The 27,380-nt window shown below is 50.3% G+C and overlaps 1 protein-coding gene and 1 pseudogene across 1 annotated transcript; one reads left to right on the top strand and one right to left on the bottom strand.

Annotated features, from left to right (window-relative positions):
• The first annotated feature begins 14,004 nt into the window (after positions 1–14,004).
• On the top strand, positions 14,005–19,347 carry LOC144159110 (uncharacterized). The gene is made up of 4 exons (XM_077690397.1): positions 14,005–14,334; positions 15,221–15,497; positions 18,366–18,585; positions 18,814–19,347. The coding sequence occupies exons 1-4, from the start codon at positions 14,243–14,245 to the stop codon at positions 18,897–18,899; spliced, it is 675 nt and encodes a 224-aa protein (XP_077546523.1). The 5' UTR covers positions 14,005–14,242; the 3' UTR covers positions 18,900–19,347.
• A 2,301-nt stretch (positions 19,348–21,648) lies between these two features.
• Positions 21,649–24,627, bottom strand: LOC144160017 (uncharacterized; annotated as a pseudogene).
• Between the last annotated feature and the right edge of the window lie 2,753 nt (positions 24,628–27,380).

A 27,380-nucleotide genomic window follows, 5' to 3' on the forward strand; every position in this document is an offset into this window, starting at 1 on the left:
CTCACCGCCTCCCACCGAGTAAGATCCCTGTGCGGAGGCGAGAAGCCACGCCGTTGCTCCCTGTACCACGCGAGGATGTCGCCGTAATCGAGCAGATGCTCCTCGCCTTCTTCGGTCGCCGTCGCGTCTTCGGAGGCGGGCGCGGCCGCGGTCCGGCACGTGGCGAGACCACGGGCCGCGGCATCCGCCTCCTCGTTGCGGTTCGGAGATCCTGGTATCAGGTCCCTACCCATGTGGGCCGGGAACCATTTTAGTGTCAGCCTCGACTTGGACTCGTCGCTTGCCAGCGCCCTAGCAGCCGCCCCGCACACGGCTCCGCGCGAGAAGCTACGGATGGCCGTCTTGCTGTCACTGAGTATTGTCCGCACGCCCGGGGAGCGCGCCGCCAAGGCTATCGCCATCTCCTCGGCCTGGCTCGCGCTCCGCGTACGCACGCTGCATGACGTGACGATCTTGCCCGTCGTTGCGGCGACCGCCGCCGCCACGTAGGCGTCCTTGTTCCTGACTTTGGCCACGTCCACGTAGACGGCGCCCTCGTCGTTCTGATGTTGCAGCAGCAGCGCCGTGGCTCGCGCCGCTCGTCGTCCCTCGCTTTCGCCGGGACCCATGTTCTTTGGCAGCGGATACACCACCAGTCTTCGCATGGTTGACTCCGTGAGTGGAGACGTTTCGTGGTCTTGTTCCTCGGGGGAGGACAGGCCCACTCGTTCCAGCAGCCGCCTGCCGACCGCGGTGCGGCCCAGGCGCGTCAATTGAGCAGTACGTTGGGCCTCGCCGATCTCCGAGAGCGTGTTGTGCGCTCCCAGAGATAGCAAGGCCGTCGTCTTGGTGCCATTGAGCAGGCCCATGGCACCCGCATACGCCTTGCGGATGGCCGCATCGATTCGCTTCCTCTCCGCTTCCGTCCACTTGTGAAATGCCCCCGCGTATGCTGCGTGGCTAACTGCAAATGCCTGCAGCAGTCGCAGGAGGCTCGCTTCTCGGATTCCTCGGGACCTCGACGTGACCCTCTTGACGAGTCTCGTCGCTATCCCGATCTTCGTTACTATGTGGTTGGCTGCCGTACCGTTCGTGCGGTGGGCGTCCACGTACATGCCCAGTACTCGGAGGCTCTGGACGTGCGGGACCGGCGTGCCGTCGCTGGCTCGGACGACTATGTTGCATTCCGCTTCTTCCGCGGCCCGCTTTCTCCATCTTCCCGGTGGTGGGAGCACCAATAACTGGGACTTCTGTGGCGAGCACTTCAGCCCCGTGTCTCTCAGCGTGGTCTCCACGGCGTCGATCGCTGCCTGCAGTCCGGCCTCGATGTCGCCGTCGCTGCCGCCCGTCGCCCATATCGTGACGTCGTCGGCATAGATGCAGTACCGGATCTTCGGCCCAAGCGCGTCAAGGCTCTTGGCGACGTCGATCATCACGATGTTGAATAGAAGCGGGGATATCACGGACCCTTGCGGGGTTCCGATGCTTCCTAGCTCCCTCTCTTCGAGTCGTTCGCCTCCCACCTCTAGCCTCGCCGTGCGACGAGTGAGGAAGGATCTTACGTAGTCGTACGTGCGCTTGCCCATGTTGAGCTTCGCCACGCAGGCAAGGATGGCCGAGTGCTCCACCTTATCGAAGGCGCTCTGCAGGTCCAGGCCGAGAATGGCCCGGTTGTCTTTCTGCGGAACGCCTCCGGCTGGTTCTAGTACCTCGCGTTGCAGCAGCAACATCGCGTCTTGCGTCCCCAGGCGAGACCGGAATCCCAGCATGGAGTCGTTGTAGTGACCGTTCTCCTCCAAGTACCGCTGCCACCGGTTGTTGAGGACGTGCTCCAACACCTTGCCCACGCAGGACGTGAGCGAGATGGGGCGCAGGCCCTCTATTCCCGGCGGCTTGTTGGGCTTGGGCAGTAGTATCGTCTTGGCCGTCTTCCACTGCTTGGGAAGGCTTCCGCTCGTCCAGCAGGCGTTGAAGTACTTCGTCAGGGCCGAGACTGCAGCGTCGCTGATGTTACGTAGAGCCTTGTTTGTCACTTTGTCCGGTCCCGCGGCTGAGCGACAGTTCAGGGCGTTCGTTGCCTGGCGCACCTCCCACTCCTCGATCTCGCGGTCGAGCAGTGGGTTGGGCGCGCCGTCGTATTCCGGATGCTCCACGTGGTTTGTGGCCGGGAGGTACTTGTCGTTTAGCCGCTTATGCATCTCCGCCTCGCCTAGCTGGTTGGCCGCGGCGTGGAGGATCTGCGACATGCGGTGTCGTTGATGTTCCTTACTCTTGGTCTCGTCCATGAGGTGGCGCAGGAGGGCCCACGTGCCTCCCCTATGGAGTTGGCCGTCCGCTTCGCTACACATGGCATACCATTGCTGGGCACACAGTTGGCGGCTGTAGCGCTCGATTTCCTTCCCGAGTGCCGCGACGCGTTTGCGCAGCGTTCGGTTGTGCCTTTGTCTTTTCCATCTTCGTTGTAGCGATCTCCTCGCCTCCACGAGATGGGCGAGGCGCGGGTCCACCCGATCGGCTTCCTCCGGTACCTCGACTTCGGTCGTGGCGTCCTTGGCGGCGGAGACAAGGCTCGCCGACCATCTCTCCACGTCGTCCACCTCGCCCAGATCGGCTTCCCTGAACTTGTGCCAATCGGTGAGGAGCTGACGTCGTTTGGTCGTTCCGTCGACCACGCGAGCGTGGGCGAGCGGTATCGTGACTTCGACGATGTGGTGGTCGCTTCCGAGATTCCAGCCCGTGTTCTTCCATCGCGCAGTCCCGCCTCGCGGCAGGTGCACGAACGAAAGATCGGGCGTGGTGTCTCTGGCTGTCGACGTTCCGATTCGCGTTGGTTGTGCCGGGTCGGTGAGCAGCTCGAAGCTCGCTTCCTCGGCGTCTTCCAGTAATCTCCTTCCCTTCACCGTTGTGCGGGTGTACCCCAGTTCCTCGTGCGGTGCGTTGAAGTCCCCGCAGACGACCGCCGCGGCCCCAGAGCCATGGGCGGCGTCGCGGATCTTGTGCAACAGGGTCTTGAATCTTTGGTTTCCGTGCTGTGGGTTGCTATATACATTTGCTATGTACACCGTGGTCGAAGCCTTGTTCTTGCCTCTTCCCTTCTTGCCCGCAATGATGATTTCCGTCACGTTGGCTTCGATGGCGGAGTCTTTGTAGTTTAGGATTTCGTCCTTGCCTACGCTCGTGATGCCTTTCCTCACAAACGTGCACACGCCCTGCGCGGCGCCTTTCCCACAGGTGCGGGCGTACGCTCGGTAACCCGGTAGCGAGGTGATCTTGGGGTCTTCAGCGTGTGTTTCCTGGATCGCTATCACGTCGGGAAGCTCCTTCTGATCAAGCGACCGCAGGTGCTGTTGAAGTACTGCCTTGCGGCACCGGTAGCCGTTAGCGTTCCAGTGCCACACCACTATCCGATCTCCTTGGGGCCGTCTATCCATGTTTGGGTAGGGTTTCCATCTGAATTTGGGCTCCTTTACCAATCATGTTGAATTGGGTCACTATGAAGTTCTTGAGGTCCTCGATGGATTGCTTCACCTCGGCGAATTCTGTCTTAACCTCAGCAAATCCTCTCTCGACTTTGATCTCCAGGGCGCCCACCCGTGCGGTGAGGGAGCCAATCTCCCTGTCGTGTATCACCAGGCGCGCGTTCATCTGCCTGATTCTCGTTTCGTAGTCGAACCCGCCGCTAGATGGCGGCGCCGGGTTGGTGATGTCCTCTTCTTGCTGGAAGCTTTCGTCCTCGCTGTCGTTGAGGGGAGCCGGGGCCCGCTTCTGAAGCTTGGGTGGTGTTGGTTTGAACGTCGGCGTTCGCGGCGGCGACGGCATTTTCGGTGATGCCGGTGGCGATGATGTTGCCGTTGGTAGTGTGATCTTCTCGACCGGTGGCTTGGCGCCCAGCGCCGTAAAGCTGGCCGGCTTCGGTGCCGATCCTAGCGACCACGTGGGAGTCGCCTTCTGCCGTTCTTGTGCAGCCAGGAGCTTGTCGATAGTCTCCTGCTGTTTCTTGATAGTTTCCTGAAGTACTTGGATAGTGCTCTCCAATTGCTTCATCCTTTCTCCTTGCGGGGAAGCTTGCTTGGCCGCTGGCATGGCCGGTCTGCCGTTCGTTTCGCGCGCCCCGCCCGCCCGCGCGCCGCCGCTAGGGGCGCCCCCGACATTCCCGCCAGGGGCGTCACCGTTGCCGCCGCGCGCGGTCGCCACGGTCGCCCACGACCTTGAGCTGCGTGACGTACTTCTCTTCCGTTCACTGCTCTTCCCTCTCTCCTTGCTCTTTCCCCGGCTTGCGCTGCGGCTCTTGTGACGTGTTGTTTGTGCGCCAAGTTCGGGGAACTCCTCTTCTTCGGGAAACCGGACTTTGATCGCCTGGCCGGCAGATTTTGCCGCCTTTTCGGCCGCCATCTTGCGCTCTTGCTCGCGCTGGCGGACTAGGAATGGAGTCTTGAACCTATTCTTACAGTTACCGGTGCCCGAAGCGTGCGGGCCTCCACACAACTTGCAGCGCGGTCTGCACTCCTTCTCGTGGTTTGGACCCGGGTTGGATCTTCCACATGCGAAGCACACTTTCGCGTTAGGGTTAGGGCAGACATCCTTTCGGTGGCCGACTTTGCCGCACGTGCGACACACTTCTTTATGTTGCCTGTACAGTCTGCACCGTACTATCATGCCCCCGAATATAACGTGCGAGGGGACTTTGTTACCCTCGAACAGGATAATTACCGATTTGGAATTTCCTATTCTCTGCGCTGCCAGTGCCGTTGGGTTGCGTTCGTTCACCACAGCGTTGTGGATCACCTCCGCAGAGTGTGCCTGCGAGATGTAGTCAACCACTCCTTTGGCCGTGTTCTCCGGCGCCACGCGGTACGCAAAGATCTCGAAGTTGCGTCCGCCTATTGCGATCTCCCGCACGCGGTCGTACAGCCCAGCGCGTTCTTCGCTGGCCGTGCCGACCACGAAAATGTTCTGCACTACGTTCGGACACACGATGTCCGCAAGAAAGGCGTTCGACTCCATCCTAGCCGCGACGGCCATAGCCCGAAGTAGCTCGAGCGGATCGGTCTTCCCTACCAGCAAGCCGCCACGTGGCCGCACAACCACTTTGTGCTCTCCGATAGGCATGTTGGGCATGCGAGCCGCTTTCGAAAAGGCGACGTTCAATTTCTGGGCAAACTGCGCTCTCGTAGGTTGAGACGACGAAGAACGCTTACCGGTTTGCTTGGCCTGCTGCGAAGGCGCTTGCAAAATCTTCTTAGTCGACCGGCCGCGCCGAGTGGCGACGACCCAACCGTTGTGGCTCTCCGACGACGATTCCTCGCCGAGCGGCGTTCCACTCATAGTTATAACCGTGCGGCCGGAACCGCGGTCCAAAAGTCCATCACAATCCACCGCTGGAGTAGTATCCATGTCCGGTAGAGGCTCCGATGACGACATCTCTTCGCGGATGAAGTCCGAAACAGTCGCCAATGCGGCCGAGGCCGCTCCCGTACCACGCCGGCCCGTTAGGCTTAGTGCGGTCGCCACCTCGGTTTTCGGAACTGTGGGCGTAAAATGCCCAAAAGTCCACCGATTCTCAAAATTCTTTCAGCAGGTCGTAGCGGAGATCAAACTGAATCTTTACACACCTTTCCGGTCAAGATGGGGCAAGTAGAACCGCAGATCTTCTTCATCCCGTGTGGAGCCGATGCGAAGCACGTCCGATCGCCTCTGACGCTCGCAGCGCCCCCCACCGCGACAGAGACGTAAACAGAGTAGCGTTCTTACTGGAGCTCTCCGTCAGAGAACAGGGTCGTCTGCCTAGCGATCAGTTTAGCCTTGAATAGACCCTATGCAAAATGCGCCCCGCCATCTCACGTCGACTCCGGTAACTAGGTCCGCCATTTTGGTACGGTCGTTTGAAACCGAAACCAATTAGCAAAACATAGAAGGCGGGCATTGACCGCTCTTGGTGATGAACTACAATGCCGGAGCATTGCTTCGTGCCGCAGAGCACGCAATGCGGAAATGCCGGTTCAAATGGAGAAAAGGTGCGTGAAGTTCCACGCTTTTGAACGAACTTCGTGACGCGAACTGTGCCGGCGCGGGCAACCTTTGTGACACGCTGAGCGCGGTGCGCTTGGAGCGAATATTTGTCGTTGGTTCGCTAAGCGCGGGGTTCCGTAGTCGCTGTCCGTATGAAAAATACAGCTGTGTTGGAGTTCTGTTGTCCAGCCTTTGTATTCTAAATGAAGCCTGGGCGTGCGCCGCCTATTCACGCGACTGACAGCGGCGCTCGACCGGGAAAACAGTACCACACGTTGCCAAAATTAGGCTGTTTCTTTACTCGTCCCTGTGGCTCTGCGCCCGCTTCATTTCATTGTTAAATGGTACCGCTTAGCCCCTACACGAGCTTTTATCTTACGTAGGGCTGTAAACAAACTTTTCTTGCCGCACTACGCCGTCACGGCGCGGTTGAAAATTTCCTCTGTGGCGGGCGCGCACGGCATGGGAGTGTGTTGTTGGTTTCTTTACGTTGCATTTAGCCGCGTGTCGTTGCAGAAGTGGCGTACACTGTACTATGATCTAACGGTGGAAAATTCGAGATTTTGCACTTGGTTTCCGATTTGCCGGGCTGAAAGGTTTGTTGTTACGTCAAGTTAAATTGGCGCCCATTGTCATTCCAGCAACGATGTATTTACTGTCGAACATTTTGCGACTAAAATACACTCACTCCTTTAGTTTGTCACATGCTGCATGCATGCCTCCGACGTAATGATAGTGGCCATTGATGTAGGTAGCTGAGACAATTTTCAAGTTTTATTCAAAAAGAAAATAGAAAACGGCCACAGTTGCATCAGGCCGCCGCGCATCAGCTTGAGTGCGTTTGCGTTTTTGTGGATATAACTGTGGATATAAATGGAACAAAAAGAAGCATTCGCGCACCCCTGCATGTCGCGGTCTAGTAAACACGACGTTGCCCAGCCTCTGCGTGCTTGCGAGATGCCCACGGCGAAATGTGGCATGAATATTGCTGGCAGCTCATAGGTGACCCTTCAGGTGCAATGCCAGTCCTTGTTTTTGTAACTGGGGGGGGGGGGGGGGGTGGATGGGGGGGGGGAGGAGCGGGAGGCCAGCGCAACTGGGGCAAAAAACTCATTCCCAAGGCTACCAAGTTTTCTCCCAAGCGCCTGCACGGCACTTTGTTGCTGCTCGCATTGCTCCTGTACTCGAAGTGCATCGAACAGACGCATTGGCAAGGGAAGGGAGGGGCCATTTTATCGCGGGCTTCTCCAGTCAAGGTTTTGGACACTCGCTGGCTTGATGCCCTGCTGTCTCGGACGTCCCCACTGTTGTGGCAGCTCAGTGCACGCAAGCTCCGGTGGCGCCTCTTAAAACCTTTGGCTTGCAAAAGGGCGAGTAGGTGCACAGCAGCCAGGATGTGACTCCATGCTCCACAGCAACCCGCCGGGCACTCGCACGATGCCTCCCCAATCGCCCCACTGTCCGTCTCAAAGGTGAAGCACACAACATAGGGCCGGTCACTTTTCTTCTGGGAGCGAAAGCAGCTGCTGAGCACATGGATGAGGCCCAACCTGCAAGAACAGAGAGAGTATCAGTAAATAACACTCAGGGAAGAACAGGACTAGTCCACTACAGTTTATGGTAAAGGGACAGAGCAGAAAGAAGTGGCCGCAAGGAACAGACTCAAAATGACCAGATTTTGTGTCTTGCTTAACACTGTTGCAAGGGCAACAATCTACACCTCAAACAGCAGTGATGTCAAAATTGTTTGTCAAGTTCGAGCGTGCAAGTATCTCTGCATGCTTTGTTAATGCATTTTTCAAGAGAAGGAATTTTAAAATTTAAAAACCTCAGCGTGGGTAATGATGTATACCAGTACCCGCATAATCGTGTTCGTCATAACTTAAGCAAGCAATAATATGATTATCTGGAACTCACTTCCAGAATCTTTCGAGATAAACAGGTAAACATTCGGGCTATACCGATGACCCATCGAATTGAAAAAAATCTTCTAGTTCAGTGAGTTCGAGCTAACGAGGTTTTACTGTTTTATCTATTCGTGCACACCAAAAACATGCGCTTTAGAAACAAACACAACCACCCCACCGCCAAAAAAGGAGAAGAAAGACACACAAACAGATTTTTGCGCAGAGCATGCGCTATAAATAATGAACACACACAAAAAAATAAAATTCAAGACGTATGTGCGCTTTTGTAGTTGACTTCGCCGCACAGCACGATTGCTTTGCGGCAAACGCGTGGGCGGACGACCGTCACGGAAAACGGCCGCAACCTTTCCGTAAACATCTTCGCCAAAAATCATCCCGTAAATTCCATGTACAGCATTTGAAAATACCTAATCCACCCACTAGCGCTACGGTCTGGCGATTGTCGCTCTCCTTTTTCAGGGTTACTGCAACAGGGTCGCCGCTACGCATTTGCGTGGCAAACAACGATGAACAAAGTGCTCTACAAATGCTCATAACGGTTAACTCGCGTCAAGTAAAAACAAAGAAGGATTTACTTACTGCGAGTCGCACGTGTTTGTCCGCACCGATGAAGGCGAGCAATGCCCCTCGGTGACTAGGCGAGATGCCCTGCTCCGCTGCCGCTCGGATGGGTCTTTGGCGCGGCACCCCGAGTGGTATGAGTCTTCAGACATAGTCGGCAGCGCAGGCAAGTCCTTCGTCCACAATCCGCGGTCGAGAGCCGGAAAACACCGTCCAGTTTGAGCCATACCGGGTTACCGTCACCTACTCTTCCACAGTAAACAATACGAGACTTCCCGATTGGCGCCCGTACCAATATGGCCGACGGTCTCGTTTACATCAGTGTTGCTAGATCACCAAGCAATTTCGCATAGGGTCTATTGAGCGTGCTTAATCTGATAAGTAAAGAAATGGCTTAGATTTTTACGTGTGCTCCCTTCTTGCAATATTTACCCGTAAAAAAGAGTTTTCTGATTGGCTGGTTTACCACAGGCGTGGTACCATCGCGTTGACGGAACGGAAACTTAGATCTCGGCTTCACTTCAACGTCGCACCGTTTTCGGCGAAAAATCTCCCGAGAAACTGCGGCCCATGACGGAAGACGGTGACGTGACTAGGTGAAAATCGGCTGTGTCAATGAGGGCTGACACTCACCGCGTACGCGCGCGAGTGTCCGTCAACTGTTCGCAGCCCGTAAGAAGCGGTCGATGCGGATGAGCGTTGTATATTCTCAGTTCGGTCCCATCAAGGCGCCATTTTGATGTGTTATTTGTCATCCAGGATTTCACATATTAATCAGTTATTGAGATAAAACATCCAACTTTATTATCTTCCTTTCTGGAAATTCGTTTAAATTTTGCGTCCACTTATACAAACGATGTTATTGTGCTTCACGCTGTCACAAGAGCAAGCCCAAATACCAACTTCAGGACTTGGAATGATCATATTATTCACTTTTCAAATCTGGAAACCTTTCAAAACCGTCTTCTTTTCATCTATTTCCTTTTTTTCCTTTCCTCATCCGTCCGCAACACTAGAAATTTGGCAAGTCTTCTGTGCGATGCCCTCAGCAGCATAGACTCAGCACCAGGACATACAGGGTGTTACATCGATTCATGGAACCCTTTAAAAAATTTCTGAGCGGATCGCTGCACCGTTCGCGCTCAAACTTTGCACGAAGGTCGCATTCTGTGGTCTATTTTGTCTGGCACTGGGAACAACGACACCTTATACCACCTTGTATCCAATGAGCTACGTGTGCTGGAGTCTGACAAGGAGGGTTCTTCGTAGTCATGCCGGAAGTTCTTTTTGGTGAGAGGGCCTTAGCCGCAGTCGAGAAAAACTTTACAAAAACTGATGTTGACTTGCTTGCAAGGAAAAAAGAAAGCTGCTCTCTGTTGACAGATATGATTTTGAACAAATTGGCTCAGGCAGTCAAGAGGGCCAACAAGCTCAACCTTTATGTTTTCTTCACCGCTAAAACCCACAAGCCTAGCATTCCTTTTCGTGTAATTATTACAGAGCGAGACACGTGGCAATATTGTGTTTGTGGTTTTCTTCAGAAGTGTTTATCGGCTTTTCACGTGGAAGATCCTTTTCTTGTCCCCAATTCACTCGCTGAAGCGGAATATCTTAATACGCATACCCTTTCAGATACCAGTGCCATTAGCATTGGTGTAGAATTAATTAGAGAGAAGGCTCTTTATTGGAAAAGCAGAGAGGTTTGCCGGCATTTACAGACGCCTACATGCTTCTCTGCTGTGGGTTAAGGATGGGGGAAGAAAAGGCCCAAGGAAGAGCTGGGTAGGAAAGAAAAGGAAAAAAAAAAACTTTTGTGTACTTGGCGCGGTAGCGGGCTTTTGTTCTGAGCTTGGGCCACATAATTTACAATTTTGAAATTAGGCCAATTTCATCCAAATAAGAGAATAAACTTCGTAGAGCTTGGCGCTGCTTTGACGGATGAATCCATGGTCCTAAAATATTTCTGAGAGTAATTGGTCCCTGTTCTAGACGTTCCATGCTTTCGAGGAAGTGGGACCTCGGTTCCATGTAGGCCGCACATTCTAATAAAATGTGTTCAATTGTTTCGACGCAACCACAATTGTCGCAGTGCGGATTTGGCGTCGCTCCAAGGCGAAATAGGTAGCTATTTGTGTAGGCACAGTTCAGGCGTAGACGATGGTACAACGTTTCCAGGTTACGCGGAAGCTGTGTCGGGAGTCTTGACTTTAATTCTGGGTCAATAGTGTGCAAAAAGCATCGAGTATTTTGTAAGTTGCTCCATAGACGGCTTCTTTCAGTCACCGCAAAGTGGTGAGCCATGGCAGAAGCTTCTGCTTTCGTGAAATACACCTTGCGGTATTTTCGGTAAAGAAGTGTATTACTTTAGAGAATGACGAAATGGCTTTCAAGAATGCGAGCGGCATTGCCGTACCCCGTCCTTCGTGGAGCTATTGTGTTTTTATTTAACTTCTTTGGTAATATATCACGACGGTGAGGTGCTTGCGCAAAAGTCTGGTGTGTGTACTGGTTCGCGAGTGGCCTTAATTCTAAACGATATCTGTCTTGCAAAAGTTGACCGATTCCTTGAAAAGGATTTAACCGGTATGGTGAAGAAAGTTTTCCGTTATGTGGACGATTACTTGGTTATTTTCGACACAGCTTCCAGCCTCAGGTCTACGGTAGACATTTTAAAGGTTTTTAAAAAAAGGGCTCTTGGCCTTAACTTTACGGTCAGAACACTGAAAGAAGGTTGCATTCAGTGTTTAGACTTGTCTGTTCAGTTTAACAGATGCCACACTTGGATGTACGCCCCACTCTGGTCGTTCAAAGCTAGTGAAGAATGCCATCGCTTTATCATGTCTGCGTTCTGCTGTCACAAAGTCATGTGTTCATAGAATGGGAAATAGCTCCGAAGGCCAAGTGGTGAAGTTAAGGCTGGCCGGATTCCCGGAAGCCCTCCCTTACAAAAATGGGTTCTGAATTTCTGTTGACGTTTCATTGAGTTCTCATTGATTCAACGGAAAATCAACAGAAACTCAATGTTCATTGAGTTTACACATTGAGAACACAACGGAATTTTCGTTGTGGTCCGCACAATGATTTTTCTATTGTGGAGTTCTTGTTGACTTTTTGTTGTATTTTCAGTGACTCATGGTGATTATTTGTGAAACTCAATGTTCATTGAGTTTACACATTGAGAACACAACGGAATTTTCGTTGTGGTCCGCACAATGATTTTTCTATTGTGGAGTTCTTGTTGACTTTTTGTTGTATTTTCAGTGACTCATGGTGATTATTTGTGAAACTCAATGTTCATTGAGTTTACACATTGAGAACACAACGGAATTTTCGTTGTGGTCCGCACAATGATTTTTCTATTGTGGAGTTCTTGTTGACTTTTTGTTGTATTTTCAGTGACTCATGGTGATTATTTGTGGGCAAGTCATCAGCAACTGATGCCAAATACTATCTGCATGCTTCTTCGACATGGTCAGCCACGTGCACTAAAACTTTAATACCCACTGTCCTGGATGTATGAGCCTAATTAGGCAGCATCTTAGCATATTTTTGTGCAGTGTGAGTGTATTAAATAAGTTGCATTTTTCAAGGAAGTTGCATTTTGTACAGGTAGCCAGCTTTCACAATGCAACTCTCAGCGCTTTCTTGTACCGGTACGTATATCCCAGCTGAAAATATGGCCACATATCCATACGACATGCATGATATCATAACGATTTCGAGATGTCTTCAATATCACAAAGATTTCAACGAAAATCACATAACTTTTACGGCATGTTGTCGACACCTTATGAATTCAACGACATTTCGTTGTCCTCAACATCATGAAGGTCCAATATCGCAAAGATTTCAACGACTTGTCGAATAAGTATAACGACATGTCTTTAATGATAAGGACTTCTACTAGATGTCGATATACTGCAAGATTATAAAGGTCTGATATCGTAAAGATTCAAACAACATGTCGAAGATCAACAACATGTTCATGATATAAAGATTTCAACGATGAGTCCTAGACGTTCTGCAACATGTCTTCAAGGTATTCTTACAACATGTCACATATCGCACAAATCAGCGCGTCATGTCTGATGCTTTGTGTAACATCTCGCAGACAATATATGTTCTGCCTTGTCAGCATTGGAAGCATGCAAAGTACAAGATACAGCACAAGGTAAAGTACAGTACAAACTCTGATAACTTGCACTTTCAGTGTGATCGAACAAAATTCAAATTCTTGTTTATACTGTTGTTTTATCAATGTTTCTAGAGTGCATATTTCAATTTCAGCCATTCAGTTAACCCATAAAATTCACTTGTCCACACTACAAAATATCCGCTGCTTCACCACCAGCTAAAAATTTGTCTCCAGATATCATTAAACAGCAGCGTCTATATCTGGTATAGACGCTAGACGTAAACGTTTGCGTTCTGATTTTTCCCTTCTAGACGGACGATAGCATAACGATGTCAAGATATGCTTTGACTCATACCACGGCAAGCACAATCGTTTGTTGCTGAAGCCTCGTTTGCTCTTCGTCAACAACAAACTGAATCGGCCGGACAGTTTTTTTCGATTGCGTGTTTCCATCGTGTTTCCATTTCTGCGCAGGCCGGCGGGGGCGGCCCATGTTACATCTTTTTCGCTCGTCGCTGCCGCCCACAGTACCTGTTTGCTGCACTTATTACGTCGCCGCCACTGCATGCTTCGGTCTCTTTAATATTGCCTTGCATTATCCCCAACTTGTTACAAGCTCAGAGGTTTTCGCTGCTGTATGCGCCTGAAATGCCAGGAGTGACATCGCTTGTAGTTTTAGCGCGATGTTGCTTGTCTGCAAGATCGGTGCGTGACAAACAAGCGTTACCAACACCACAATTCCAACGGCGCATGCCATTTCCTTCGTGGCTACCGTGGCTTGCGAAGAAAAGATCGCGGGTGACCTGCGATAGCTTTGCTTGAGTCAAATAAGGGAGCTCCGGCTCAATCGCTCGGAGTACTAACAATGTGACCTCGTCTGCAAGATCGGTGCGTGAGAAACAAGGGTTAGAACGGCCAGAATTCCAAAAATGCAGCATTGACTAGACACAAACGACAATTTTCATTGCCGGCTTACGTACTTGTACAACCATTTTAGTCGCCCGCTGAAGTCCCGCCTGTATGGCCGAGTGGTTACGCCTCCGACTACTGTTTTGAGGGTCCATGGTTCGAATCCTCGTCGTACTTTTTTTTTTTTTTTTCCTGGTGAAGGTTTTATTACCTCTTCTTTTTTAAAACCATAGTTAGCACCTGTTCCTTGCTTTCAATCACACCGACGTTTGCCACCCTCTTCCAAAACCCAAAGTAGTTCGTTTTCTCGCACCTCCTCTGTAGAGAAACCCGCCGTGAAAACAAAACCAAAACTAACTTTAAAACCTTCTTTACAATGTAAGTATATATATGTTAACTAGTTTACTGTTATTCGCTTATGCGTTTAAAAACCTTAAATTCAAGTTATAAACACTTTTAATACTTTAAAAGCAGGAAGTTAATTACCAATAACACAATTTTCGTCAAACATAGAAATGCTGCTTTGCAGTCTGGCAACTATCACTCCCTTTTTGTGTGTTTGTTTATGGAGTTGGTTTTGTGCGGAGTGGTAGCTGGGGCGAATTGTTCAGTTTTATCTATTTCAAGCTTAAATCATAGTTATAAAAGCTTTATAGGGTGATCCTACGCGTGTGTTGAACACGCGGGAACGGGAAGAACGATCATCGCGCGTCAAAGGTGGATGACATTGCGTCCGAACAAAGTGTCGGTGTCCTTGAAGGGGAAGACCAGCGTGAAGAAGGATTTTAGGCGGGAAACGTCGTTTCTGCTGGGGTGAGTACGCATTTTTTTTGTTTTTCTGTTCTTGTTCGGAACGAGTTCTGGTGCTTATGGGTCAGTAATTCGGTAGACCCCCATCTCATTTGCTCTCAGAGCCTATGCGATATAGCATACTTGTTTGGCGCCTTGTATTTACCAGTCTACCGTTTCCGCAGCCGTCAGCATCAATTTACGCTGAAGCTAGACCTTTGTTGCGATGCTCGCGCTGTAGAACGCGACAGCTAATTATTTGACATCACGCAAGGCTCTTCACGCAAACACCGGGGCGTTTGTTTGTTATGTGTCTCTCAAACAGTGCCTTTGCGGCGACTGTTAATTCCGTGCAGTGCGCTTCGCAGCTATTACGCTCGCGAGACCGGCTGCCGCCGTCGCGACCCGTCTCGTGGTCTTCGGGCCGCGATATGCGTCGTGGTATGCGTGCCGTACTCGTGAAGCTCACATTCACATACGTGGAAATTGAAGGTGAAATGCGCGCGCGTGGTCTCGCAGGGGCGCCTGCCCACTCAACTCTATTTATATTGGAGAATCGAACTTGCAAAGGCAAGCCAGGCATTGAAATGGAGGAGCCTCAACTAGTACACACCAGTTCCGATTGAAAGCTAGCGATGCATATGGGCTGCTAGCAAGCGTTCCATGCAAATTAGCATAGCAGTGAGCTTTGCATATATCAGGCATACCCCACTCACAGAACCTGCGTGCCTAATAAATACATTACTGTGACCTGAATTTCAGTTTGGGTGTTGCGGGAATGTTCTTATTAGGGCCTTGGAGGTTACTCATTAACGATTAATAATCTGCTTAATGTAAGCATTCGTGGTTTGTGTGTGCTTTTCTTGTATTTCATCAAGTGCCACCACACTCACAGATTATGCACTTTCAGGTGCTGCTGCTGGCTGTCCGGGTTGGCTGGCTGGCTTTCAGTCCAGTTTCAAAGGCTTTGCCAGGGCCCTCCGTGGCCAACTGACACTGCGCCTGCTGTACCCAAGTACTGCCTGGCCTTTCCTTGGTGCTGGGTACGCTTTGCCGCCAGGAATAGTCAATCCTTCATCCATCATCTGGCCGCTTGGACCACCCGTTCAGAAGCCAGCGCATTTGCTCAACGCGTCGGTCCAGGCACCGCTGCCACATCAGTGCACCCACTGATTATGTACTTTCAGGTTAGTTATTTCATGTTGGAACCTGTCATAATGTATACCTGTTAGCAGTGCTCTAGCCCCTGGTTATTTGAAACAGTGTCATGAAGCAGTGTTGTGCATTTTGAATGTGTCATTGCTTAGCAGGGATATTGAAGCGAATCTGGGGCCAATGGCTAAAGTGCAAGAATAGAAATTGAACTGACTTTGAAGCAAGTATCCGTATGTAATCAAGCCAAGCAAACATTTAGGATTTTCGATATGGTTTTGAATTTGCAATACAAACTGGTGTGGAGCTACTTTCCATTTTAAGTAAGCTTACAATATTATCTACTTCAGATCATACTGTTATTAATCACACTATACCGAAAAGTACATACTGCAGTCTGTAGATTTTGTCGGCACTTTTTTCGCAGTCTCTCATGACAGGCACTATTCTCAGTGATTGGAGGATAGCCGAGGTAGCACCAGTCTTTAAATCAGGGACGGTACTTCACCATTAAATTTTCCTAACAAGCACCATACGCTAGGTCAGGGAACATTTCATCCACTCTCAAGTTGCTAATTATTTATAATATCACATTCGAATATCAGCACGGTTTTCACAAGGGTTACTTGAGAATTTTTCACGTACCCAAGCTGCAGCATAAGTGTCTGATTGATTTTCGATGGCTTCCCGTCGATGAAACGGACCAAACATACCTCCAAAGAACAGAAACGTGCGATAAGGATTGAGCATGAGGGTGATTAAACAGCGCTTCCAAAAGCAGCGTACCACCGGGCTCATTCTGGCAAATTTGCCAGGCTCTAAGTCTGCGATTTAGCGCGACGACCCATTTACGGTGACACTCAAGCGACGCAGGAAATTTGTGCAGCCAATAGACTCCGCACATGCAGACACTTGTTTTGTCATGGTGCACTTCGCACGGTTCTTGCATGAGCACTTTGCGCTTACGCTGATTGTTGGTGCAGCCAGTAACGACGTAATCACGCCTGCCCGGACAAGTAGCTTCTGAACATCGCCAAGTAAAAGGCAATGACGGCAATTTTCCCAGAATTCCGAAAATAAACATCAATTGAGGATAAAAAGGTCAGGCGTCCTGCTGGCAGGACGAAACGTGGCCTCACAGGCAATGCCTGTCAGGACAAAGTGGTGTGGACTGGCCCGCCACCTTAGCGGGTTAGGAACAGAATTGATGGGCAAACGGGACACCTCTTGGAAGAATTAAACGTTCTCCTTAGGCACTGCTAAACTTGTTGCTGCTGAAATGCCAAATAAATGACACCGATTTTCGATGCCGTTCGGGGCGTCTGATATTCACGCATGGCACGGAGCAACAGCGTGGGACTCAGCGTCGTCTGCTCGCCCCGCAGTCCGAAAGAATTGGTGGCGCCCAGTGCAGGATGGAAATTCTTGTCTATCATGTCTGCTGCAAAATATGCCCATGTGGTCGAGATTTCGGCGCATGTAAAGATGCGCAGGTTGTCAAAATTAATACGGAGCCCTCTACTATGGCTCACCTCACAGTGTGTGTAGCGTTGGTGCATTAAACCCGAGAATCAATCAATTATAATTTATGCTTCATCTACATTGAAAAGAAAACACTTGAAAATCTTTGTCCCCCAGGTGGAATCTCTGTCACCGCCACTGTATGTAATTTTATTGCACTCTTACCTCGCAGTCGTTTCCACCCAGATCCTGTGCATAATCGCTCAGCATTGGAAGCTCAGGTGGAGGATGGTCATGCGCTCAACATACCAGAACACTGTCACTAGAGCACCTCTCAAACTCTCGTACTCCTCAAGAAGTGCACAGCATGCCTGGGGGGGCGCAGTAAAAACAGTGCCTCTTATCACACGCCACCACCACATGAAATATCGTTGCAGCTTTAAGTGCATAAATTTTCCTTATTCGAGCCACAGTCATTTGAAGCAATGAAAAAAAAAATAAGGCAATCAGCGCGCGGAGATGACACAGACAGTGCAAAATTACCTTATCTGAGCCGCTGTCCGCACCTGTCCAATTGTCACGCCAAGTCAGACCATCTTCAAGCACTGCCCTAGCATTTGCTTCAAGAGAAAAAAAAACTCGCTGTGCTAGCATTCGTCGTGCAGCCTGCTTCGTGTCTGTGGTTGTAGGAGGCGTGAACAGCGCAGTGCGAAATTTCGAACCAAAAACAATGCTGGGTACTCCTTACGACAAGGCATTCGCAAACCCACAATCCTGCAGAAAGAACACCAGCCACACAAAAAGTTCCTGCTAGCACCACGCCGCAAACCACATTTCGCGTATGACCCTCGTGCACTGCTAGCCAATGAAAAAATGAAGGAGCAAATTGGCCTAGTTGTAACTAGGGTTCACTCTTTTCAATTTAAATAATTTAAAAAATCAATAACAGTCTGCTCATTTTATTTTGCTGAATCGGGTGCTAAAAAAAGCTCAGTTTTTTATGGATAGTTGCATGAGTCAGGGCAAGGCATCGTACTGCCTACTTCGTGTGCATTACAGCCATCTGACTATTTTAGCCACATAACCTTTCATCCAGTTGACCTAACAGCACCCAAATGGTTTTTTTTTTGCCTTTCTACCACAAAGCAATACACCCACGGTGTACTGCAGTGGGCACTTGGCAAACAGTTTAATGAATTCTTGAAACGCTTGTTTAAACAAGCCGAAAGCATGTTGAGGTATGCATGTTCACCCATAAAAACTAAAAATATACATTTAAATTAAATCTATTCGAAAAGAATTTTTTGTGGATCAATGCCAACATCTGTAAATGAATTACCCTAATATTCTGAGAAATTGTTCATGGTTACTCAAACTCCTCATTGTCTCGATCCTGGAGTTCATGTTCGTTCAACTGTTTCGGTTTTATTTTCTGCTCGCAGGTTGACATTGGGGGCGGTGTGCTAATTGAGAAGGGGTACCTGGATCAGCTGGTGCATGCGTGTGCGAGTGGCCCTGGCAAATTTGCCAGGGCTCTTTTGCGCCATGTCTTCACTCCGGAGGAGCTCAAGGGGAAAACTTTCTTTGGAGGGAAAGGCAAAGCCCAGGGCGACGCTCCTACAAAGCCAGGGTTGGACCAGGTGCGGGTGAAGGCTGTGGTCGGTGAGTGCACATGATTTGCATTTAGAGTGCCAAGAACAAAGCTGTCATCTTTGTCAACTTGTAGCTAATCACCCGTTTTTCTTCATGTGCACAGTGAGATCAGTGCATCCCTTTTATGCTTTTTGGGAAAGTGTCTATTTTTGCACACTTTTATTACTAATTCTGCGAACTTGCAGAACACGTTTTCATTTTTTATAGTAAATCATAAATTCATTCTATCTCTTGCAGGCTACACGGGCCAGAAGTTTCCAGGTGTGAGCACCGGTTACATAAAAAATAACCTATCATCGCTTTTGAATCGGGAAATAAAGTAAACAGTGCACGCTGAACACCTTGTTTTTCTTTTTGCATGTCTGCATGAGGCAGAATTTTTAGTCACATGGCATGCACTACTGCCACACCATAAACTCGTGTATTGGTGGTGCGGTAAAATGTAGATTCTTGTTCAACCTACAATGATCGCAAAAACCTTTGAAAGAAATCGCAGCAGAAACACATTGAGCATTCGTGTAAAACTCAACAACATATCAACAGAAACGCATGGGGCACTCGTAAAAATCTCGACAAAATATCAACAGAAACGCATGCGGCACTCGTAAAAATCTCAACAAAATATCAACAGAAACACATTGGGCACTCATAAAAACCTCGACAAAATATCAATACGAAATTCATTGGAGACTCAACGGAAAGGCAACAGAAACTCAATAGGAATTCGACGTAAGAAATTCAACGGAAAATCAATGAAACCACGGTGGCCACTTTTCCTGGAAAACTCAACAAATCCTCAACACAATCTCAACAGAAATTCTTTGGATACTCAACAATGTTTGTTGAGTGAATTCAAGAAAATTTCTTATGAAACTCAACAATCATTTTTGTAAGGGCTGTTAACTTGGACATGTGGAAAACTCGTGAAATTGTTTAGGTTTGGAAATAAGAATGTCGCTGTAGAAGTTAACGCCAATAGACAAAGAAACGTTGCTGTCATTCCCTACTTTCATGGCATTACGCATAGGCTGAAGAAAGTAGGGTTGCGGTATGGTGTGCAGGTCGTTATAACAGACCGCAATAGGCTTCGTTCTGTTTGCGCCAGAGTAGATAATAGGACGAAGCGTAGGTCTGATAAGCAAGTGGTAGGCTGTGGCGTTAAGTAACACATAACAGACGAGCTGCGATGCGCCAATCAATGGACTCTGCGCGCCCCCTGTCGCTTGCCGTGCAAACAGTGAGTCCGCTATCGTGCAGGAAGCGGGCTCGCTGTTTGCACCGCAAGCGGCAGGGAGCGCCCGTAGTCCCGGCGGGAAGCCAGGCGATCGGCGAAGCAGCCACCCCATTTTTGTTTTTTGCGTTCGAAGTTGCAGAGAACAAAGGAAGACGTCCGACTGATTTGTGTCGAAAAACGGTTCTGTTCATTCTCCGTGTAACCTGACCCCCCTTCCTCTTGAGTTATGCCGAAAGTGGTATATTTGCAGAAGTTCAGGACGGAGTGGTTGAAGGATCCCTTGCTCAGCAAATGGCTGCAATGCACAGCGTCTGCTGACGGAAAACAAGTTGCGGTGTGCAAGCAGTGCGGCTGTCAACTAGACAGCAGATATTCAGACCTGAAAGCTCATGCGAACAGCAAGAAGCATAGGGAACTGGCTGACAGTGCTTCAATCAAGAAGCAACTGGGCTTCACTACAAAAAGGCAAGGGCAACCAAGGAATGCCGCTGAGGGCAGAGCTCTCTATTTATCGCCAAACATTCTTCAATTATGACTGCCGATCACTTGTGCCAACTCTATAAGAAGTCGTTTCCTGACAGCGAAGCTGCAAGAGCGTATCCAATGCGCCGCTCCAAGTGCGCTTCCATGATTAAGAACGTTCTTTGCCCACACTTCAAGGCGGATCTGGCACAGGACATTGGGAACAGCTATTACAGCTTGATCATTACAGCAGCAGCCTAATCTGGAAGTTCCTTTTGATGCCAGTGCTAGCTACTCGGCCGCCTTTGCGACTACCGAGGCACCACATCATTTTTTGGGGGGAGGGGGTTATTATTTAAATCATGCAATAAATCTTAAATTTGGTGCTAATGATACTTATGATAGGTGTGTACTTATGAATGGGAGATTCACATCAGGTGCATGTATTGAGGAGAAAGTTGTAAAACATGATTTATTTGCACAAGATACACTGAGAACAACACTTTGGAGAAGAAAAGCACTAGAAACTATTACTGCTGTTTTCAGTAATGTTACACAATCTGTTACTCTACTGTACAATGTGTATTTCATTTCAGTAACAGCTGCACTCTTCCCTAGCTCACTACCTTGTAAGGAGGGATGGGACCCAGTCAAGCCGATATAGCATCAGGTTTCTGTCCCCTCTCCTGCACTTTTTGCAATGTACGAAATGCAAAATAAACTGAATTTGAATATACACTATTGACACTATATACACATAAATATGAATAGTACAAAAATATTATAGTCTAATGTATACAAGATATACAACACTATATACAAATGGGCAGGCGTGCTCACACATACACAGCCATTATGCTTAACACTGTTGCTTCCGCCCACCACTTGCAGGGCATGAACCGCGCACAGTTGCCCGTGAGGCTTTGTTTTTTTCTCGCATGAAGATATGTAATCTAAATCTCCAAAAAAGTGTACAAGCTCAGTTGTTGTCCCTAAAAAGTGCAACACACAACCTACATTTCCTGACGCTGTGCGCCTGTCGAGCGAAATTCCCTCAACAATCCTCGCGTACACGTCGCCGCATGCAATTTTTTGCACCTTGTACGTCTCTACATGTTCTTCAACAATTTTCAGGAGAGCAAGAAGACGGCTGCTAGGTACTTTCAAATAGCCCCTCGATTTTGTTTGGATCAAGGCAGATGGCTGACGTGTTGCGCTCAACATCGTTTCAACGCAGCCTAAGCAATACAAAGTAGAAAACTTCTTGGCCACATGTCCGCCGAGGTAAACAAAAATTGAGTCTTTGGTCGACAGGGGGCCAATGTTCTCCACGCAGTCTGTTGTTGGCTCCAGTAGGACATCGTCCAGCAAAACAGCTAGTATGTCCACCTGAAATTTTCAAGGTGATAGAAAGGAAACTTCAGAACACATACAGGACACAAACTGCAAAATACCTGAGTCGTAGAGGGCTTTTCCTTGTCAAAAAGACCTTGCAAAGTGAGAAGCAGTTGTGGCCTGCTTCCGTCAACTGAAGCTCGCCTAGGCGGCCGCACGAGGTTGTTCACCGACAGCATCCGGTATATAAACGAAAACTGCTGAACAGTTGATTGACCCCCGTCTCCTGCAACATGCGTGGCTATCCCAAGGAAGCGCTGGACAGGAAAGAAGAAGGATACCAATACTAACATACAGTGCCAAAAAGTACCTGAATTACCTCTAAAGGGTCTTGTCCGAGGTTTCCAACTAGGACGTAACGGAAGCCGACTTCAAGAGGCGATCAATCAGGGCCACCGTGCTGTGCACTGCTATCCTCAGTGCACCACAAGTTGGTTTGCTAAGAAAGCACACGTGCCTGTGCTTTGGCAGGCTCTCTATGCATGTGGAGCAATCCTCCAGCAACTTTATGTTCGTCTTCAATGTCTGCAATGCAAGAATTATTAACCTTGAGTGCACTAGAAGAAAAACATATTTGGATGTTATTTACTCGCTCACCGCCATGTGCTCTGCTTTGTTGAGTTCCACGTCGTGTGGTCTTCTTGATTTGAGGCAGTCAAATATATCGTTCATCTGTTTAACCAAAGTCAGCCTTGAGGCTCCTCAGGCACGTGTAGACATGGGAGGGTTGGGCAAGGGAAGGTATTCATTCTCGTGAAGGAATGTATACACCGCTGTCGACTTAATCTTCAGCAGTACGAAGTTATAGATCCATGTTTTTTTTATCTAAAGAGAGTGCAGGCTCGTTGTGCATCCAGGTAAACCGAGGCTGGTGAGTGAACAGTGCCAGTACATAACCACAGCAAGCAGAAAAAAGAAGATGCATGTCATGCACCACACCATATTTCCTCATACGGCAATACACAACCAACGCGTTTAAAAATGCCTTGTCATTTTCAATATTAACATGCACCCTACTCCAGTACAAGAGCAACAGACAGCTTGAATTATGCGATCATGCAAAGCGGGCAATTTAGGATTACTCTGACATGCAATAATAGCGTGCACTATTATTGCACGCTAGAATTACCTTCTTATCATCCCCGCAGACCTTCGTGACGAAATTTTGGAAGCGTGCCACGACGACCCGTCTTCCGGACATCTCGGCACAGCCCGCACAATTGGAAAAATCAAGGCGAAGTACTACTGGCCCTACCTTACATCCGACGTCACCCACTACGACCGGAGCTGCCGTGACTGTCAGCGACGAAAAACTCCACCGACGAGACCCGCCGGACTTCTGCAGCCGATCGCCGTCCCATCAAGGCCCTTCCAACAGATTGGAATGGACCTTCTGGGCCCGTTCCCTACGTCATGATCCGAGAACAAGTGGATTGTCGTAGCAACAGACTACATGACGCGCTACGCGGAGACCGCCGCTCTTCCGAGGGGGACTTGTGCAGTCCCCCTCGGAAGAGCGGCGGTCTCCGCGTAGCGCGTCATGTAGTCTGTTGCTACGACAAGTCCCCCTCGGAAGAGCGGCGGTCTCCGCGTAGCGCGTCATGTAGTCTGTTGCTACGACAATCCACTTGTTCTCGGATCAGTACCCCTCGGAAGAGCGGCGGTCTCCGCGTAGCGCGTCATGTAGTCTGTTGCTACGACAATCCACTTGTTCTCGGATCGTAACACAAGTTGTGCTGCGACATGGAGCCCCTGAAGTCCTAATCACGGACCGCGGAACGGCCTTTACCGCGGAGCTGATGCAAGGAATCTTACGCTACAGCAACACGGATCACCGAAGAACGACGGCGTACCACCCTCAAACGAACGGACTTACGGAACGTCTGAACAAGACGATCGCGGATATGCTGTCTATGTACGTCGACGTTGAACACAAGACTTGGGATGAAGTCCTCCCGTATGTCACGTTTGCGTACAACACGGCGACCCAGGAAACTACGCAGATGACACCGTTCGAGCTTGTCTACGGAAGACGGCCGACTACGATGATCGACGCCATGCTTCCGCATGTAGAAGACGACGACCTCAACGCCGACGTTCAAGGATACCTTCAGCGTGCGGGGGAGGCCCGCCAGTTGGCTCCAGTTCGTACAACGGACCAGCAGCTGGCAGATGCCGGGCGCTACAACCTCCGACGCCGAGACGCCGAGTACCACCCTGGGGACCGTGTGTGGGTTTGGACTCCCATCCGTCGACGCGGACTAAGTGAGAAGCTTCTGCGACGGTATTTCGGACCCTACCAGATTCTACGACGTGTCGGCCAACTTACCTACGAGGTGATCCCCGATGGTGATTCCGGAACATCACGACGACGCACGCGGCCCGAAGTCGTCAACGTGGTTCGCTTGAAACGTTACTATGCAAGATGACGGACTTTTTTTTTTTGTTCGTTCGGACTGTGTTTTATTTTAGCATCGGGTCGATGCACTCTTAGAGGGGGGTTAATGCCGCGAACCACGTATGGGTTTGTTTATTTATTGTTTGTTTTTACTGCCGGGCCACGGGCCACGCCCGGCTGTGTTATCTGCGTTCCAAACGAAGCGCGTCTTACATTCTTTACTTTTATGCCGCACGGGCTATCACATTCAGATAAGCAGACTTTCGCCCTAACTAGCCCAGAATAATCCTCTGTCATCTACAATGTTCTGGATGTGAATCGACGGTTCCAGGAAGACTTGCGCCGAAAGATAAAAGCCTGCAGAGCAGACGCCGCGGCATTCATTCGACGACACTCGCCTGTGCTAGTCACTTTGTTGACCGCTGCTTCGCCGCCTTTGTATTCTTTTGAGTTGTTAGGGGAGCACAAGTTCGCTCCAATAAACTTGTTTCTAATTCAAGACAACTGCGTTGTCCTTGGCTTCGTGACAATATTGCACTCGACGTGCCTCAAGATTTTCCATCGTCCTCCGAAGGTGTGTGGCCAACAACATCTTGTATTTGGGGGCCCGCATGCCATGATTAGAGTCGCGGATTCAACTTTTAACAGTGCAGACTATTATGAGGATTTTTGAATCGCCACAGTGCCGAGGTCTTTCGTTGATGGTAGCTCAGCTGGCACTGTTTTTCAACTCTTGGTGGCCCCGGAACATTCGTCCTCAGTGCATTTACGCCCTGGCATTACTTTGTCAATGGAAAATCAACATTCCGACTATATATAATGCAAATACTCTGTGAGGTAGGCCCCTCCAGCACGTCTGACTTTTTATAATATTTTTTACCAATAACGCCAAAATGCTTTCGTCAAGATTATTTGCAGGTCTCCTGAACAAACATTTGGCAAGCTTGAATGATTATAGGGGGGGGGGGGGGGGTTGTGGTTTGCGACGGGAAAATGAAAGGAAATTCACTGGGGATATTTTGAGCTCGGCAGGGAGCTCACCTGCATACAACCCAGTGGTGGGGAAGGGAAGTAGAGGGGGAGTGATAGGATAAAGTAGAAAGAGAGAGAGAGAGAGAGAGAGAGAGAGAGAGAGAGAGAGAGAGAGAGAGAGAGAGAGAGAGAAAGGTATAAAGAGAGCTGTCAGTCCTAGAACGCTGTCAGTCCGGCACACCAGTCAATCACTGCACTCTGGGCTACAGCCGCTGCGTAAGGCCGGTCGTCTCCAGGAAATGAAGCAGATATGTGAAGACTTCCCGTTGGGTTGCTGCAGGGCCCTTCGGGAACAGAAGGTCTTCCAGGCCGGCGCTGGGAAGGCCTCGACGCTGGAGCGCTCGGTGGAGCTCTGCTCTCGGGCCCGCGTGGTGGGGGCAGAAGCAGAGTAGGTGCTCGAGCGTCTCCAGTTCGGAACAGTCCGCACATGTAGGGGAGCCCTTGCGCCCGTGTCGGTGCAGACGCTCCGCCACATTGCAGCAGTTGAGCCGCATGCGGAGAAGCAGGCAGCGGGCGTCCCTACTGATGCGTGCGGGCAACGGTTTGGGCGCCAGGCCGCTCACGACCCGAGGGTCGGTGTGCATCGTCTGCACCATGCGGGCCAGGGCAGTGCGGGCCTCGTCGAACGCGGTGACGTCTTGGGAGATTGGGGTGCCCTCCTGGTGGGCCTCCCTGGCGCGGGCGTCGGCGTCTTCGTTGCCCCGGATGCCACTGTGGCCCGGCAGCCAGTGGAGCCGCAGGTCGCAGCCTCGGGAGGCCACAGTGCGCAGCTTGGTTGCAAGGGAGCGCTCCGGGTAGCCGCTGCTGTTGGTGGGTTGATCGGACGCGTGCAGCCGCAGCAGGGCAGTCCTGGAGTCCGTGAGGATGACCCAGTGGGAAAGGCCAGCGGCCACGCATCCTGCAGTGGAACTGCAACGGCCTAGGCCGTCGCAGCGTGGAGCTGACTGAGCACCTGTTGCGGGAGTCCTTCGACGTGCTGGCACTGCAGGAAGTGTACATCTATAGCGACACGCCGCGCCTGCCGGGCTACGTGTGCCATCTCAGCGCCACGAGCTGCCGCCTGAAGTCTTGCAGCAGCACACCGTGCCGCGACGCCAGCCACCCACCGGGAAAGTCGCGAGCAGCGGTCTATGTGCGCGCCACCCTCAACAGTGCTCCTGTTGACCTGGCCCCAGTTGCTGACGGCCCAATGGAGTGTGCCGCCGTGACAGTACGCATGATTATAGTGGCAACAGATGCATCGCACCGAGGCCTGAGGAGAGGGCAGGTGTGGGCATTTTAAGTCCACAGGTGAACTGGCCAGTCTCGCCGCGCTTACGAGATTTCACTCCAATATTTCAAGACCAATTCCTAGCGGTAGTACAGGCCTTATATCCCGGTATACGTCGCTGCTGTGAGGAGACGACACAATCTGGGATTTGGACCCCAAGGGTGAGGTGTATTGCGAGTTCTTGAAAGCACCCCGCTAATCGGCCGACAGTCGCGAGTCTTCTTCCGCCATTAGCAAATGACTGCTGTTTCCTTGCTTGTCCTGTACAGAGTCATACCCGCATTCTTTTCCCACAATCGTGGACTCATGCCGACAGTACTTTGGAGCTTGTGTAAGTGCTTCCAAACAAAGTGGACAGTTTTATTTGAAGGTGGTTGTAGTATTTCAAACAGCACCAAACCACAAGGGGCCGATGCTTCCCTACGATCCGGTGCTGAAAGTGTGTGACTTTCCGTGCCTCCGGTTCGGAGCCTAATGAGTCCCTCGTTTGGGCCCTGCTCATTCACGGAACACCAAGCGCTGCTGAGAACCTGGGACACATACTCGATCTAAGATAGAATCATCTGAGCATCCGATGGTCCTATACAGTAATCCCTCGTTATAACGAAGTCAAAGGGACGGCGAAAAATTTCGTTATAAGCGGTATTTTGGTATAACCGACCGCTCGAGAAAACTAAAGTAGTTGAGGTTTAATTGCGGCACAACTGCCAGGAATCAAAATACAATGTATTCACCAAAGCAGAACCTTATCCAGGTGTAGAAGATTCTGTGAGCTTAGGCTGTTTCATGTTCTTGCCGGGCGCGAGCAACCCCGCTCCAATTTGACCAAGCAGGGACTGGCGTCCGAACGCCTCACAGACGGCAGAGCGAATGAGGAGGAGAAGGCAGTGGCCGCTTTTACAGGGGGGTGGGGGCGTCAAGGAACGCTACGAGAGTTTCACGCTGGAAAGCATCGCAAATTCCACAGCTCGAATCTGAGGTTGTGTTTGTTGAACTCAAAAAACGATTACCCG

This window comes from Haemaphysalis longicornis, unplaced genomic scaffold (assembly GCF_048455015.1).
Source record: "Haemaphysalis longicornis isolate Haplotype H1 unplaced genomic scaffold, Haemaphysalis longicornis Haplotype H1 scaffold_10, whole genome shotgun sequence".
NCBI lineage: Eukaryota > Metazoa > Arthropoda > Arachnida > Ixodida > Ixodidae > Haemaphysalis > Haemaphysalis longicornis.